Source organism: Diabrotica undecimpunctata, chromosome 4 (genome assembly GCF_040954645.1).
Source record: "Diabrotica undecimpunctata isolate CICGRU chromosome 4, icDiaUnde3, whole genome shotgun sequence".
Taxonomy (NCBI): Eukaryota; Metazoa; Arthropoda; class Insecta; order Coleoptera; family Chrysomelidae; genus Diabrotica; species Diabrotica undecimpunctata.
The window spans coordinates 67229944-67246957 of record NC_092806.1 but is presented as its reverse complement, the minus strand read 5'-3'; the positions used below and the strand labels follow the sequence as shown (position 1 = coordinate 67246957).

At 39.7% G+C, this 17014-nt stretch overlaps 1 protein-coding gene across 2 annotated transcripts in view; it reads right to left on the bottom strand.

Moving 5' to 3' along the window:
* The window catches only part of LOC140439622 (NFX1-type zinc finger-containing protein 1-like), a 209497-nt gene that overhangs the window by 175031 nt on the left and 17452 nt on the right, over positions 1–17014 (bottom strand). For both annotated transcript variants that reach the window (XM_072529649.1, XM_072529650.1), the window contains exon 2: positions 441–940. In XM_072529649.1, the coding sequence (XP_072385750.1) occupies positions 441–940 (500 nt within the window). The remainder of the gene's footprint in view (positions 1–440; positions 941–17014) is intronic.

Sequence of the window (17014 nt, the reverse complement as noted above, 5' to 3'; positions counted from 1 at the left end):
AAAGGTAAAAGATATCGGCATAGCTCGCAACAAAGGAAAAAATATAATAAAATATGTGTATAACATGGAAGGCAACCGTGTAAGTATTTCTTTCTGACTATTGGTCGTCTTCAATACGGTGTAGCCAAGTTAGAAAAGGAGCATATTAACTTGGGAAAGAATCACTACAGGAGCAATGCGACCAATTTGTGGCAATAATGTTAGAAGACTGAGGTTATAATATATTATATAATATATAATATATATTATATAATATTAATAAATAAATAATAAATATATACTATATAAAATATAATATATTATATATACATATATTTTCTATAAAATTGTAGAATTTCTAACGCCAAAAATAATTATATTTCATAAGAGGGTTCCACCCTCTTCATAAGAGTGCCTATATATTTTTTGTATAGATGTTTTGTATTATGAAAAAAATTTACCTGAATAGCCAAGCCATTTACAAAAGAGGTCACTTGTTGGGAAAAATCACTCTCGATTGCAAATTGCAGTAGTGAAGTCTTCGAAGTATTAAAATCAGAATCACATATTTTAGCTAACATTTTTACAACTAAAACGACCATATCTGTCGATAAAGTGCTACCCAGTAATGTCTTAAAACCTTTCTTGCCGTCATTAAGATCTAAAATAATTTCTTCAATGTTATCTTTATCAATTAATTCTTCCAGTGCTTTGAATCCCATCTGACGCGGTTTACGCATTCTATTTGATTCATTAATTTCTTTGTTCCCTGGGATAAAGCCACGATCATTACCACCGTCATTGCCATTACCAGGGACACGATAATGACCACGACCAGGACCACGACCACGGCCACGACCACGTTCAGGTCTAGAATCAGAACCATGATTACGTTCCCTCCATTGATTTCCTGAACTCCCAGAAACTGAGTCACCATCACGTTTTCTCCAGTTTTCGTGACCTAAAAAATCAAATTGTTATGATTCTTGATTTATAAATTTGAAAAAATCTTTTAAAAATTATATATATATATATATATATATATATATATATATATATATATATATATATATATATGCAGGCATCTATTTTAGAATTAAGATATAACTAAGGTTATATTTGTACTTCAGTGAAAAGTGCGTCATAGTATTTAAAGTGATTTCAAGAACTGTTAATCCAAATCTATCTACGAGCCCCTTCCCATATCCGTTGGCCCACCTATGTAATTTGCAGTTTGAGTTGATTGCCATAAACAAATTATACTCTGCATGTTTTTATAAGTTCCCATATTAATTAATATGACATTTTTATTAATATTTATTAAAAACATAACCCTTTGTTTTTTGATTTATTTTCAACAATAACAAAACATTTACAAAACCCTGGCTATGCATTTACTTATGTTAACATACCTTGATTTTTTCATAATTACGTGAAATTCAGAGGTAGCTATGGAAACATGACATCAAAACAATAATATTGTCAGTTAATGTCAAATGTATTTTGTAGTATTATAAAGCTTTTTGCCATTTGCGGATTGTACAATGGGTCGAGGAAAGTTATCGATGAGAAAATTTGTTCAATCATTATTAGATTTTTTACTTCTGGAAAATTCAATTCGGAAATCGCGAATATGTTGCACTATCGTGTGAGAAATATAGTCAGAAAATACAAAACTACAGGTTCGGTCGTCACAAAACCTAGAAATGTACGAAAAAGTAAAATAACCGAAGCAGATCGAAGGGTATTAACCCTCCAAATTATATGGAGTTAAGCGTTTTATGGAGTGACGTTATTGGAAGACGCGTTTCTGGATCAACATGTCACCGAGAGACCCACAAATTAGGATTTGGTACTTATAAAGTTGAAGTTTTATAGTTGAAAAAATTACTACGAATTGTTTTTAATAAATTACATTTTATTTTAGGATAAGAAAAAGTCACTTTTAACATTACAACAAATGAAAAATTGACTAAGATGGTCAAACGAGCATGAAGATTGGACTCAGTCGCAATGGGAGTCAATACAATGAAATGATGAGTCCAGATTTAAAGTGTGTGTTGGAGACAGTAGGAGTCACGTCATTTGCAGGAAAAATGAAACTTTTAATCCTGACTGTCTAAAGAGAAAAGTCAAATTTCCTGCATCTGTCATGGTCTGGGGTAGCATGTCGTCTAAAGGTGTGGGAAAGTTACATTTTATCGATGAGATTGTAAACACGAACAAATATTTGAATATTTTAGAAGAATTTTTTTTATCGATTATGGAACACCGTTTAACATCAGCGAAAGATTTTGTCTTCCAACAGGATGGCGTAGGTTGCCATCAAAAAGAGTTTAAAATGGACTGAAGACTATGGAATACCACTTCTGGTATGGGTTTCTAACAGTCGCGACTTGTCCCCTATAGACTTTGTAGCGCGAAATGAAAAAAGCTTTGGGAAAACATCCTGCCAGGTCCCTCAACGAATTGAAGGAAAAATTGCAAAAAATATGGAATTCGTTTACATTAGAACTTAAACAGTATATCAAAAATTTATAGTGTACTTTCTTTATATTTTATATATATTAAGTTTTGTATTTAAATAAAGATCTATTTACTTGGTTTATATGCAAAAAGTAGTTTATTATTTTAAAAATTTAATGACTGACTGTTGACGATAATAATTGATTGGATTCCCAGTCGCATGCGACGGACAAAGTCGCTACATAACGATGATGTTAGTAAAACAAAAAGAGGTGTATTTTCCTTTATCGCAAAATTGTACGATCCACTCGGCTTAGTAGGAGAGCCATCATTGCGCCTCAGGAAAACGGTCGTGTTTACGACTCGGTAGTTGAGTGTTGTAAAAAGTGTCAAAAAGTTGCACAAAGTGATCTTTTATGTGTGAAATGTGGAACGTTATCACATAGTGGCTGCCTGAAGCATATAAAATGTATCAAATATATCGACGACGAAACAGTTATATGCTGTGAAGAAAGTGAGGCTAAGTGATCCAGCAAACGAAATCTTAGAGAGTCTGACGATGAGGATCCGAGACTAACTGAAATCAGGAGCTTAAAGAGAATTATTAATCAGAATGAAATAATTATTTTAAATAAAAAGATTACACGATGAATTTACTGAAAGTGATGAAAGCGATGAAAATTTGATAAATATTGAGAATACAAATTCGGTTACAAATAATAGTGGGCAAGAATGGAAAACTGTTAGGCATAAAAAAGGTTGGACGTTATTGTTATAGATAATAATGAAAACTCTGAAATCAGTGCTGTCCCAAAATGGAGTCATCTCCATGTTACTAGAGTAGACCAACAACATGCAAACTGTTCAGATATTATTAATTTAACAAACTATGAAAATCTGATACATATTGAGAATACAAATTGGGTTACAAATAATAGTGGGCAAGAATGAAAAACTGTTAGGCATAAAAAAGGATGGACGTATTGTTATAGATAATAATGAGAACTCTGAAATCAGTGCTGTTCCAAAATTTAGTCATGTCCATGTTACTAGAAGAGACCAACATACGACGGCAGAAAATCTTGATCTAAGATGTTAGAAAAAAGTCTTTCAGAAGTAATACCTACGTCGTTAACGGTTTAGCATCCCAACATATATAGTGTGTCAATTTTAAAAATTACAATGGGCTATATCTCACGAACAAAAGCTGATATCGAAAAATGCTTGAAACCGTTTCTAGGATAGTAAGAGGGAACCAAAATGAGATGAAAGAGAACTCACCCCCATCAACTCCCTAGGCCCCATCCACCACAACCAAAAAAGTTTAAATTGCAAACCCCTACTCGTGATACATCATTGAAAAGGCTATAAAAAATGCTATCCAATGATATAAATAATAATTACACAGGGTAAAGTAATAATTGTGAAACTATGGTTTAAATGAAAAATTTAATGAGGTTTTTGTTGAACTACAAATTTGTTAAAAATTAAGTAAATGTTCAAAGGGGTTCCATTATTTTGTAAACAATAATACAGCCTATTATCAAATTCCACACGAACTTTGGCAAATGTTGTTCTAGTAATAGCGCGACATGCTTGCGTAATTCTTTTTCGCAATTCACCAAGTGAGGCAGGTTGAGTTTTATAAACAACTGACTTAAGTTAACCCCACAGAAAAAAGTCAGGTGGCGGTAAGTCTGGTGATCTCGGTGGCCACTTAATAGGACCTCTTCTTCCAATCCATTTATTCGGATAATTAGTATTCAACCAGTGCCTAACTGGAGCATAGAGAGGTAGTGCTCATCTTGTTAAAAGTGCAGCAAATCTTTGTCTGGAGCTAAGTGGTCTTGATCGTCTCTTTGGTTCTCTAATTCATACACAATTAAAGGTTCGATTGGTATGAACAAGGGACCAATTATAGCATCGCCTAATATTCCTGCCCAAACATTCAGTTTTTCAGGATATTGAGTGTGACCTTCTCTGAATCGATGCGGGTTCTCATCATTCCAGTACCGACAGTTTTGTTTATTTACATTACCATTCAGCATAAAAGTACATTCATCAGTGAAACAAATATTTTTTAACATTCTTGGTTCAAAGCGAATTCTTTCAGTCACGAGTTCACAAAACGCAATTCGTCGGTCTGGATCATCATCGCCTAGTTCTTGAAGAATTGTTTTTTGTACGGGTGAAACTTATGTAATTTCAACACCTTTCTAACCGACTCATGGGAAAGTCCTGTCATTGCAGATACTTGACGTGTTAATGCAGTAGGCTCTATTGCAAAATTTCCGAGGACCCCAATTTGGGATGCTTCATTAAGTTATCTTGAGGCATCCCTTTTTTATTTTGCATTGATCGCGTTTCTCTAAACTAAATCGCGGACGTACACGCGACTTACATTTTTGTCCGCATGCCTTTCATGAAATATTTGAGCTATTCGTAAATAACACTGGTTCTGGGAGGCAAATATGAAAATGATCACCACGCGTTAAAGTATATGGAATCTGACAGAACCTAAAAAACAGATGTTTTCTAGTGATGAGAAGGTCATGAACGATCCGTTCACAAAGATCTGATCTTTTCGAAGACCCGTGATTGATACAATCACATTCTGTGACCCTATCGTTCGAATGAACCCTATGAATCATGTCTATGAACGACGCTGTCTAGTGTTTACGAATCGAACTGTGTAATCGCGACACGTTGCTCGGTCAAATTAATGCATGATTGCATGAACCGCGAACCGCAAAGGATCGTTCAAACGCTGATTTCAGTTTCCCAGAACGGCGAAACCCTTACGCTGCAAAACTGTAAATTATATACATTCGAATTGTAGTCTGTTCTATTTATAAATTTATAGGAAATAAAATCCATTTTAAATGTTGCATTATCATTCATTCATGACCATAACAATATAGAAATTGTAATTTTACTTAACTTAAGTATTTTTTTATATTTCAATGATTTCTGAAGATGATTTGAGAAATACAAATCCTAATGTTAGCGTTAAACTATATTTCATTCTTAAATTTATACTAACAATATCGAATTCAACACGTAATCAACAATATAATTAAAGTCGTTCTAATGAACGGGTCCTGCATTATCATTAATTCATAATATTCGTAAACATATCAATATTAAACTCTACACACTTGATTTTTACACAAAAAATTTAATTTGTCGTTCATATGAACGGATCATTTTAATGAATGACCTGGAAGACCCGGGTCACCGAAACGAACCAGGTCTTCCTATCGTCATTTTAGTTCCCCCTTACCATCCTAGAAACGGTTTCAAGCATTTTTCGATATCAGCTTTTGTTCGTGAGATATAGCCCATGGTAAGTTTTAAAATTGACACACTGTATTCATCTTTTAAAGTCTCCATTTTTGAACAAAATTTCGGTATAGCTATGGACCCAAAACTATGGCCAATAGGCTCCTATGTAATTAGGTTTTTTATGAAGCGCCCAACACATACGCAAATACAGTGAAGGATGAAGAAATTACTTTTTAACGGGAAAAAGGAAGGGTAAGATCTCCTTTTGTCAAATATTCAGGGACAAAATCAATTTAAAATGAATTGTTGATATGCTGATTATAACTTATTTGAAATTTCTTTGAATTACTGAGTCGTGGTCAGCGGATGACGAGGCGATTCATTATAGTTTTCCAAAATTTAAAATTGTAAAATCTTTTAGTGGATCCCAATATAAATGTGGTGGCGTTGCAGTTTGGGCAAGGGATTATCTGAAGGTTACTTCCATTTTACTTGATGATTACTGTGTTGAAAAGGACGTTAAGGTATGTGGACTGAAGTGGCCTTATAATTCAAATCAACATAAAACTTTAGTATACTACAGATCTTCTAAAGGTAAATTTGATGTATTTTATAAAAAACGGAAATCTTTCCGATTCATATCATTCACTCAATTCATTAATATCGTCGTTTCTTCTGATTTTCCATGTGCCGCCTTCCTCTTACCCCGGGCCGTATACTTTTCTCAGTACAGGAGAAACTCTGTCTTCGCGGTATATGTTCCGTAAATATGCCGCGAACACAAAATCCGTAAAAAAAGGCGCTGAAAGAAATGAAGACTAACAAATCTCCTGGGAAAGATGGAATAACTGTGGAAATGCTAAAAAATGGGGGGAAAACTACAATGGAAGTCCTTTATGTACTAATGAATAAAATATTGAATACAAAACAAATACCCACCACATGGAACGAGGCAATAACACTATTACTATTTAAGAAAGGCGAAGACAGAAAGACGACAGATGGAATAAGATGATTGTAGAGGGGATGAAAACACTTCAGTAAATGTGCATTGAATGATGAAAAACTATGATTAACATGAACTTTATTCACACACAAATTACACGCTGTTAAACGAATTCGCCATCTTTTTGTACTCTTTCAGCACAGCACACGTCCGCACATCGGATGTGCTGGGCTTTACAAAATAAGAGGTGGGAAGTGGCGGGCTAATTTAAAATACATATACAATTTATACATGCTCCCCACCTTGAAAGGGCAAGCTTTCAAACAAAATATTTTTTTTTACTAAAACTAATAACTATTAAATAAAGAACATAAAGGAACACTTAAAAATTAGAACACTTAAAAATACTGTCAATGTTTATTCACTTGAACATCACTTGGAAGGGGACATAGATTTACGACAGTTCTTTTCAATAGTCCCTTGACAGTTCGAACGGTAACCACTCGGACCACACCATCTGGGCCAGGATGCAATACTTCAACACGTCCCATAGACCAGTTCAATGGAGGCAAACACCGATCTTTGATTAGAACCAGAGTGCCAATTTGTATGTTTGACTGATTCTGCTTCCACTTTTGTCGTTGCTGCAGCTCAGAAACGTACTCCAGCGACCAGCGTTGCCAGAAGTGCTGTCGAAGTTGCTGAAGTCGTTGAAATGATGAGAGTCTATTTGACTGTATACGAGTGACATCAATTTCTGGCACGGATTCCATCGATCGTCCAATTAAAAAGTGAGCAGGTGTGATGGGAGAAAGGTCAGAGGGATCAGAAGACATAGGACTTAGAGACCGGGAGTTAAGGATTCCTTCAACCTGAGCAAGTATTGTAGAAAAGTCTTCGTAAGTTAGTTTAGATTATGACATTACACGTACTAGATGTGCCTTCATAGATTTTATTCCAGCCTCCCATAGGCCTCCGAAATGAGGCGAATGGGCAGGTATAAATTGCCAATGTATATCATTATTTGCACAAATATCAGATATATGAGCATGATTGGTTTTGAGAAATTTACCTAACTCTTGTAACTTATTGTTAGAACCAACAAAATTTGTACCGTTGTCAGACATAATTTGTGCGGGTTTTCCCCGTCTAGCAATAAATCGCTTTAATGCGTCTAAAAATGACTGAGCTGTTAAATCCGTAACAAGCTCCAAATGAATCGCCTTTACAGATAGACATACAAATAGACAAACATATGCCTTGTAAGAGGATGAGTTTCGCCCCCGTTTAGTTTTAAGGACAAATGGGCCAGCATAGTCAACTCCTGTCACAGAAAAGGAAAGAGTTGGAGTAACACGTGCGGCGGGAAGATCTCCCATTATTGGAGATATTTGAGTAGGCTTCATACGAAAACACCGTACGCATTGACGAACTGTTTGTTTTGCAGCACTTTTGCCGTTAATGGACCAAAAGGTTTCTCTAACCACAGAGAGAAGATGCTGAGGACCAGCATGAAAAAGTCGAAAATGAGTTGACCGGAACAACAAAGTCGTAAAAGAATGACGCGCAGGAAGTAACATGGGATGTTTCTTGTCGAAATCAAAATGAGAATGACGTAATCTGCCTCCTACTCTTATTACACCCGCTTCATCGAAGAAAGGATTAAGGCTGACAAGCTTGCTTTTCGAAGAAATCAATCTTCCTTCCTTTAAACGAGAAATTTCATCAACGAAACTTTCTAATTGAACTAATTTGGTCAAACACCGAATGGATGAACGTAATTCTACTGAAGTAAGGGAACCAGTCCACCTGAGAGAGTTGTCACGAACCAGAGCATTGTGCCTAAATCTTAACCAATAGGCCACCAACCTCGTAAGCTTGGTTAAACTTGAGAATCTCTCAAATTGAAATTTAAAAGAGTTAACTAAAACTAGAGATTTAGTCAAAGATTTAGTTTCAGGAAGAACTTTAGGAAAATCAAACTGACGAGCAGGCCAACGATCTTCAGCACTCACTAAGAATGTTGGGCCATGCCACCAGAGATCACATGAACTAAGAATACCAGGGTTGATACCCCGAGACCGAAGATCAGCTGGATTGTCAGTTGTACCAATGTGTCTCCAAAGCAATGTTGGTTTTAGACTGTATTTCGGAAACACGATTACCCACAAACGTTTTAAGCAAGTGAGAGGGAGTTTTAATCCAACCTAAGACAATGGTTGAATCTGTCCAGAAAAATCTCTCATGAAAATCAATGTTGAAAGATTGGTTTACTTTATCCATAAGCTGTGATAAAATAAGGGCACCACAGAGTTCCAGACGCGGAACAGAGATTTTCTTTAGAGGTGCTACCCTGGATTTGGCACACAATAGATTGACTGATGTATTACCGTGATTATCGACACTTCTAATATATATTGAAGCACCATACGCTGATTCGCTAGCATCAGAGAACCCGTGAATCTCTCGACGAATAGAATTCTTTAGAATAGTATGTCTGGGAATACTTAAGTCATTTAAATGAAATAAATTGTCTTGAAAATGTAACCACTTAGTTTGAATATCTAGAGGAACAGATTGGTCCCAATCTAATTTTTCAAGCTATAATTGCTGCATTAAAATTTTGACGGTAATGACAACTGGACTGAGAAGTCCTAGAGGGTCGAATTCCAGAAAGGATGGATCGTTTAGACACAGTATTCAGCAAAGATGTACAATCCACTCGGTAAGATAAGAGATCAGACTTTGGGCACCACTGAAGACCTAAAGTCTTTGTATTTTCATTAGAACCTAAGGAAAGTAATATGTCTGGAGAATTTAAGTTACGCATATTTTGAAGGACTTTCAGTTCATTAGAGACCCATTTACGTAATGGAAAGCATCCAGATTCTAAAATAGAGGAAACTTCAAGGCAGATTCTGGATAAACTATCTGCAGACTCCGAACCTGTCAATAGGTCATCGACATAAAAGTCATGGCCAATAACTTTGGAAGCCTCTGGATATTCATCCACAGAATCAAGGGATAATTGATGAAGACAACGAGTTGAAAGAAAAGAAGCAGCAGCTGTGCCATACGTAACTGTGTTGAGTTCATAAGCGCAAAGTGGTTGAGAAGGCTCAGCTCGCCATAGAATTTTCTGCAAACAACGTTGCGATGGGTTTACTAAAACTTGCCGGTACATTTTAGCAACATCTGCAGTGACAACATAAGTCTTACATACATCTTAGTAATATAGATACGAGATCATCTTGAAGTGAAGGTCCTACCATTTGTAGGTCATTGATGGAGACTCCTGATGAAGAGGGAAAAGAACCATTGAAAACTACCCTGAGTTTAGTAGTCAGGCCCTCCTCTTTAATTACTCCATGGTGAGGAAGATAAAAATCTGGTTCGGCAGTATCAGCCGAAGTACATTGTGACATATGTCCTAAAGACAAATATTCGTTCATAAAATTAACATATCTTTCTTTCAGAAGAACATTAGCTTGAAGTTTGCGCTCTAGACTATAGAAACGTCTAGTAGCGGCTTGAATAGAATTTCCAAGTTTGGAAGGAGAATCCTTTAAAGGTAGCGATACAACGAATCTACCTTCTTCGTTTCTTTGAAAACTGTTTTTGAAATGTGTTTCACAATTTATTTCTTCTTCTGAAAGAAGTTTAGAAGTATGACGCTCTTAAAAAATCCGCAATTCAAGCTGGAAGACATCGCGGCGAAGGATGAATGGCCATGCGTAGTTGGTCGAGAGCGATTCCTGTAAGGAACCAGGCGACACCTCACAGTAATTAGCCTTACTCGGGCATGCGGGGCTCTGCTCGAGTGGACTGCAATTCCCTAGCTACTCGTGGGAACAATATGGAAAATAATATGGAAACCAATATTCCCGAACAACCCGTAGTAGAAAGCCCTGAAGGCACTACTATACAGATAGCGAAGCCGACCAAAAGGAAGGCGGTCAGAGTCACCTCCCTAGAGGAGGTGGATCTAATGACAGACGAGGAGGTTATTAAGGCCAGGCTGGCCGGGGCCTCCAAGAAGAAAGTAAGGGATCTGGTGGGAAAAGGCCAGGATTACATTGAAGCCAAGCGCTCGGTGATCAAGGCCAACCTCACCAAGGTGCTTGGACGACAAAAGGACAATCCCCCTAAGTCTAAAGAGAAGGCGGAGCAAAAGCTGGAAATGGCTACGCAAAAGTCTACAAAGAAGCGACAAAGGTCGGACCACAGTACGCCGCCAGCGGAAGCCAAAAAGAGGCCGAGGAAGTCAGAAATGACTTCTACACAAGCCCTTTGCTGGGCAAAGGTGGCTGTAGTATGTGATGGCTTCCCTGGAGTCAGGATGGAACCCACAAAGCTTAAGGCAGTGCAAACATCCATCTTGGAGGCTCTGGAGAGAACGCCAGAAGAAGGGCCGCAAATCAGGCTGCTAAAGAGCACATTCAAGCCCGGTTACCTGGTAATGACGTGCGCGGATAGTGCAAGCGCACAATGGCTCAGGGACACTACTCCCACTCTGAAGCCTTGGGAAGGTGCAAGCCTCCAGGCTAAGGACGAGAGTGAAGTCGAGAGGCCGTGTTCTTGCACTGTCTACATCCCAGACGAGGACGGAAAGAGGTTGGGGGCGGAAAGTGTGCTGACTCGATTAAGGGTCAGCAACCGAAAGCTCAACACCCGTATATGGACCGTTTTGGGCAAAACACCTGCAGAAAAAGGGCAGGTATGGGTCCTCTCAATGGACAAAGAGTCCTTTGAGGAACTCAACAAACTTCAAATGTGTCCTTACTTTGGCATCGGAAGAATTAAATTCCGTGTCAAGGATGATGGGTACATTAAGAAGGTTGCAGAGGCCGGACCATCGGGGTTGCAAGGCGTAACTGCCGCAACCTCGGCAGTCAAGGCTAAGCAAAAAAGAAAAGAAGTAAAACCTTCAGAGGGGCAAAGCTCTAAAGCAGCGCCAAAGAAGGTTAACACTTCGACCAAACACAAGGCTCGCCCTAAGGATGATAAGTCGAGGGAAGGAGCTAAAGAAGGAATAATCCCGAAAGAAGTCCGTACCGACTTGCAGGGGAGTGCTACAAACCCGCCCAGAAGGCTAGAAGCCACTGAGCGGGTGGCCGCTCCCATGGAAGGGGTAGAGGACACGGGAAAACCCGAAAGTTAGCCTTCAGTTTAGAGGAAGGCAGAGTAAAGGTCCTGCAGGTCAACCTTCATCATGCTAAAGCTGCGTCGGCGGTTTTGTGCAGAAGGTTTGACATGGAAGGCCTGGACTTGGCCCTACTGCAGGAACCATGGCTCCACGGAGGGAAGATTGCAGGCTTGAAGCCGCAACAAGGTAAGTTACTATACGATGCGAAAGGAGAGACACCTCGAGCATGCATTGTATATGGTAACGAAGTAAACTGTACACTGATTCCGGATCTTTGCTCCGGAGACTTTGTTACAGGTATTTTAACCGCTTCCACCGAGGAAGGTAGTAAAAGATGGTTGGTCTGTTCTGCCTACTTCGCTGGAGAGAAGGTCTTCCGCCCAGGCATAGTAGAGGACGTTATAACCTACAGCCGAAGGGAGAACCTTCATCTAATACTGGGATGTGATGCCAATGCCCACCATCTGGCATGGGGGAGTACGAACATCAACAGTCGAGGTGAGTCTTTACTACAGTTCATCTTAAGCATGGGTTTAGAAATAGCCGCTATAGGAAATAAACCTACCTTCGTTACGGCCACGCGCAAAGAAGTCTTAGATGTAACACTTTGCAGTGAAAAAACGTACGATACTATAAAGAATTGGCATGTGTCAGAGGAACCTTCATGTTCCGACCATAGGCACATTCGATTTGATTTAATTACTTCGACTCGAATGGTGGCAAGGTTCAGGAACCCGAGAGAGACGGATTGGGAAGGCTATAGAGGCTCACTCGAGAAGTCTCTTGAGGGAGGAATCGGCACCATAAAAGATACGGACGATCTCGAACTGACAGTCGAAACGGTGAGGGGAGCTGTTCTGGCCGCTTACCAGGAGAATTGTCCAGAGAGAGAAAAGAAAGGAAAGAAAAACACACCCTGGTGGAATGAACACTTACAAAAGCTTAGGGCAGATGTAAGAAGGCTATTCAATAAAGCCAAATTCAACCAGGACTGGGCCATTTATAGAGAAAAACTGACGCAATATAATAAGGAGATCCGAAAAGCCAAAAGAGACTCGTGGCGAAAGTTCTGCGAGGAAGTCGAACAGGCTCCCGCATGTTCCAGAATCCACAAGGTCCTGGCTAAGGATGGTATTGTGAATCAGGTCGGCCTCTTGAAGAAAGAGGACGAAACGTATGTAGAAACCCTGGAGGAAAGCTTAATAATGCTCACCAAGGTACATTTTCCCAGCTCATCCATTGACAATAATCCTTCGGTAGAGGTAGCTCATCCCAGAAGGCCTACTAAGGCGGACTGGAAATTAGCTACCGACATCACGAGACCGGAAAAAGTCAGGTGGGCCATCAATAAATTCCAGCCATAAAAAATCACCTGGAATGGACGGGATTTATCCAGCCTTGCTACAGAAGGGACAGGATGTGATCATCCCGCATCTAACAAAGATCTTCAAAGCTAGTTTGGCATGGAGATATATTCCAACCGCATGGCGAAGGGTGAAAGTCACATATATCCCCAAGGTTGGTAGGGTAATGGACCAGACCCCCAAGTCATACAGACCAATAAGTCTATCCTCTTTCCTAGCAAAAACGCTGGAAAGATTGATAGACAGGTATATTAGGGACGACGTGCTGATGGAGAATCCACTTAGCGATCGCCAATATGCATACCAGCCAGGAAAGTCAACTGACTTGGCGCTGGATGATCTTAACAGACTGCTCTCAAAGTCGCTAGATGACAAGGAGATAGCGGTGGCGACGTTTCTGGACGTGGAGGGAGCGTTTAATAACGTCTCCTTCGAGTCTGTAACGGACGCGCTTAAAAGAAGAGGAGTTCCTGCCTTCATATGCGAGTGGACAAAGGCGACCTTAACAAACAGGATCATTGTGTCCTCGTTAGGTGAAGCCACTATTGAAGCGAAGGCAGGAAGCGGCTGCCCACAAGGAGGAGTTTTATCCCCATTACTGTGGGCTACGCTTATGGACCACCTACTTAATACACTGACCAGGGAGGGTTTTTACTGTCTGGGTTATGCGGACGATTTGGTAATTGTAGTCCGAGGACGCTTTACCAAAATAATTTCGGAGAGACTTCAAGTCGCTCTGAGGATTGTGGACAGCTGGTGTGAGGAAGAAGGCCTGAAGGTTAACCCTAAAAAAACATCTGTTGTTCCCTTCACCAGAAAAAGAGCACTGCAAGGCTTACAGCCACTAGTGCTCAAGGGAGTAGAAATCCCATTCACAAGTCAGGCCAAGTACTTAGGTGTAATATTCGACCAGAGGCTGACATGGAATGCACACATTCAGAAAGTCACACAGAAGGCCACTATGGCCCTGAACACATGTAGACGAATGTGTGGTAAGAATTGGGGGTTAAATCCTAAAATGAACCTCTGGTTGTACACAAGGGTTATAAGGCCCATGATAACTTATGGTTCAGTGGCGTGGTGGAACAAAACGCAACAGTCCGGGGCGATTCGATTGCTCAGTAGCACACAAAGGCTTGCATGCTTGAGTGTTACCGGAGCCATGAGAACAGCCCCAACGGACGCGCTAGAAGTTCTGCTAAACCTACCACCTCTGCATATATACATACAGAGTGAAGCCAGATCAACAGTACATCAGTTGATCCAAGGCCAAGCTCCAATAAGTATGATGCAGGGAGCTGATAACTTAAGGCTATACCAGGACATAAAGGCAGACCCCGTTCTAGGAATGCCTGTAGACCGAATGGTTACGAGGTATAGTTTTAACAAAAATTTTCAAATTATAATACCAAAAAGAGAGGACTGGGAAACTGGTCCGCCGCTAACAGCAAACTCAATATGGTATACGGACGGCTCCAAAACGGATACAGGTACGGGGGCTGGAATATATGGCATAAAACCAAGGACGGAAGTCCGGGTATGTCTAGGAACATACGCGACCGTATTTCAAGCCGAATTAGCTGCTATACACAGGTGCGCTATGGAACTAATCGGCAGAAATGTAGATAACGACTCCATCGTTATCTATTCGGATAGTCAAGCGGCTCTAAAGGCTCTCAGTTCGGTACAGGTCGATTCATGGCTGGTATGGAACTGTTTGGATGTCCTCTCTCAGGTGGGAAGTCAAAACAGGTTGACACTTGCCTGGGTGCCGGGACATAAGGGTCATCGTGGCAACGAGAAGGCCGATGAATTGGCCCGAGAAGGCGCATCTACGCCACTGGTTGGTCCGGAACCCTTCTTTGGAATCGCAAATACGATAAAAAGGGCAGCCATACACAAATGGGTGCAACAGAAGTCTCTTGAGTGGTGGAACAACTCACCAGGACAGAGGCAGGCCAAACAGTTCATCAAAGGACATTCGGCTAAATTTACAGCAGACTTACTTTCGCACAGGCGCAGGACTGTCAGAATGATAGTGGGTCTGCTCACTGGGCACTGTAGACTCAATAGACACCTGAGTCTCATAGGCCTGACAGAAGAGGACACCTGTCGTTTCTGTCTGGAAGAAGAGGAAACCGCTCTACACGTTCTGTGCCATTGCGAAGGTCTCGCACGAATGCGGTTTCTAGAACTCGGAGAGGAAAAACCGGAAGCACCAGGCTACATGAAAAGGCCACTATCAAGGCTGTTGAGTCTCATTAAGAGGACCAAGCTAGATGAAGTGCTTTAAAATAAGGGGGAAACACAATAGATCTGCAAAGGTCGCAGTGTATCAGGCTCTATTGGCCGCCCCATTTTCTACATTCTACATGACGCTCTTCAATTTCCCAAAACCGAGTTAAGTCAGGACATTCTTTATTGTGTGAAAAGTTACATACAGTTTTTGAAGTAAGAGAGTGAGATATGGGGCCGGAAATTATCCATCCCAGTTTTGTTTTCTGGAGTATTGGATTGTTCGGACCTAATTTTACTTGACCAACACATAGCAGATTCCAAAAGTGACTTGCACCGATAAGAATATCAATATCAGATGGGATGCCATAGTTTGGATCCGACAACTGAATATTAGAAGGAATATGAAAGGCTGAAGTATCAAGACGGTAACTTGGAATCGTATCACATATGTTGTCAACGACTAAACATGACATTGAAGATTCATAAGAAGAGTGAAGCGACTTTATATGGATATTGGTTTTGAATTGAACATTAGAAGACACTTGGCCAATACCGATAACGGAGATTTTTGCTTTATTTCTAGGCAGACCTACTTTATTTAGAAGCCTGTCTGTTACAAAATTTGACTGACTGCCACTGTCGAGCAGAGCTTTAAAAATATGTGTGTTTTCTAGTTCGTCAAGCACTTGGACTCGTACAGTTGACAGCAAAACACCTTCCCTGTGAACGGTGGTTGAAAGAGAATGAGAATTTAAACTAGTACCTGGTTCAGGACTAGGATTTTCAACCGATTCAAAGTGTAGTAATGTATGATGCTTTTTGCTGCACTTTTTACATTTACCATATTTACACGTATTGTTTTGATGACCACTCTATAAGCAGTTGAAACAAAGAGAATGTTTCTTTGCTTCCTCCATACGAGCTTGTACATTGAGTTTTAAGAAAAGACTACATTGTATAATCTTGTGTTGACCCTTGCACAAGATGCACGATGATAGAGAAGAATTATTGCTAACAAAAGAACGGCTACTTGTTGATTTAAATTTAGCACCCGATGTCGAACTGGAAGAGCGCCTGTGGTCCATAGACTGCTCCACCTTTTCTAATATATCAGCTTTGGCTTTAAGAAACTCCAAGAAATCGTTGAAAGAGGGATCACTAAGATTAGTTTTTTCCCAATCACGTGCTGTCTCCGAATCAACTCTCTCCATTACAATATATGTTAATAATGCATCCCATTTTTCCACCGGTTGATTGAGTGACTGTAGGGATCGAAGATTGCTTGTAATAGTGTCAATTAGATAACGGAGTGAAGAAGATGAATTTTCTTTGATGTTTCTTAACCCAAATATAGATTTTATATGGTTATGAATAAGTAACTGCTTGTTTGCGAATCTATCACAGAGAAGTTTCCAAGCAACTATGAAATTTGAAGAGGAAACCGTAAGCGACGTAATGACCTTTTCTGCATTACCCGAAAGACACGATTTCAGATAATGAAACTTCTGAATATCTGATATGTTTTGATTTTGAATTATGATTGAATTGAAGGAATCATGAAACTCAAGCCAATTCTCAAAGCAACCCGTA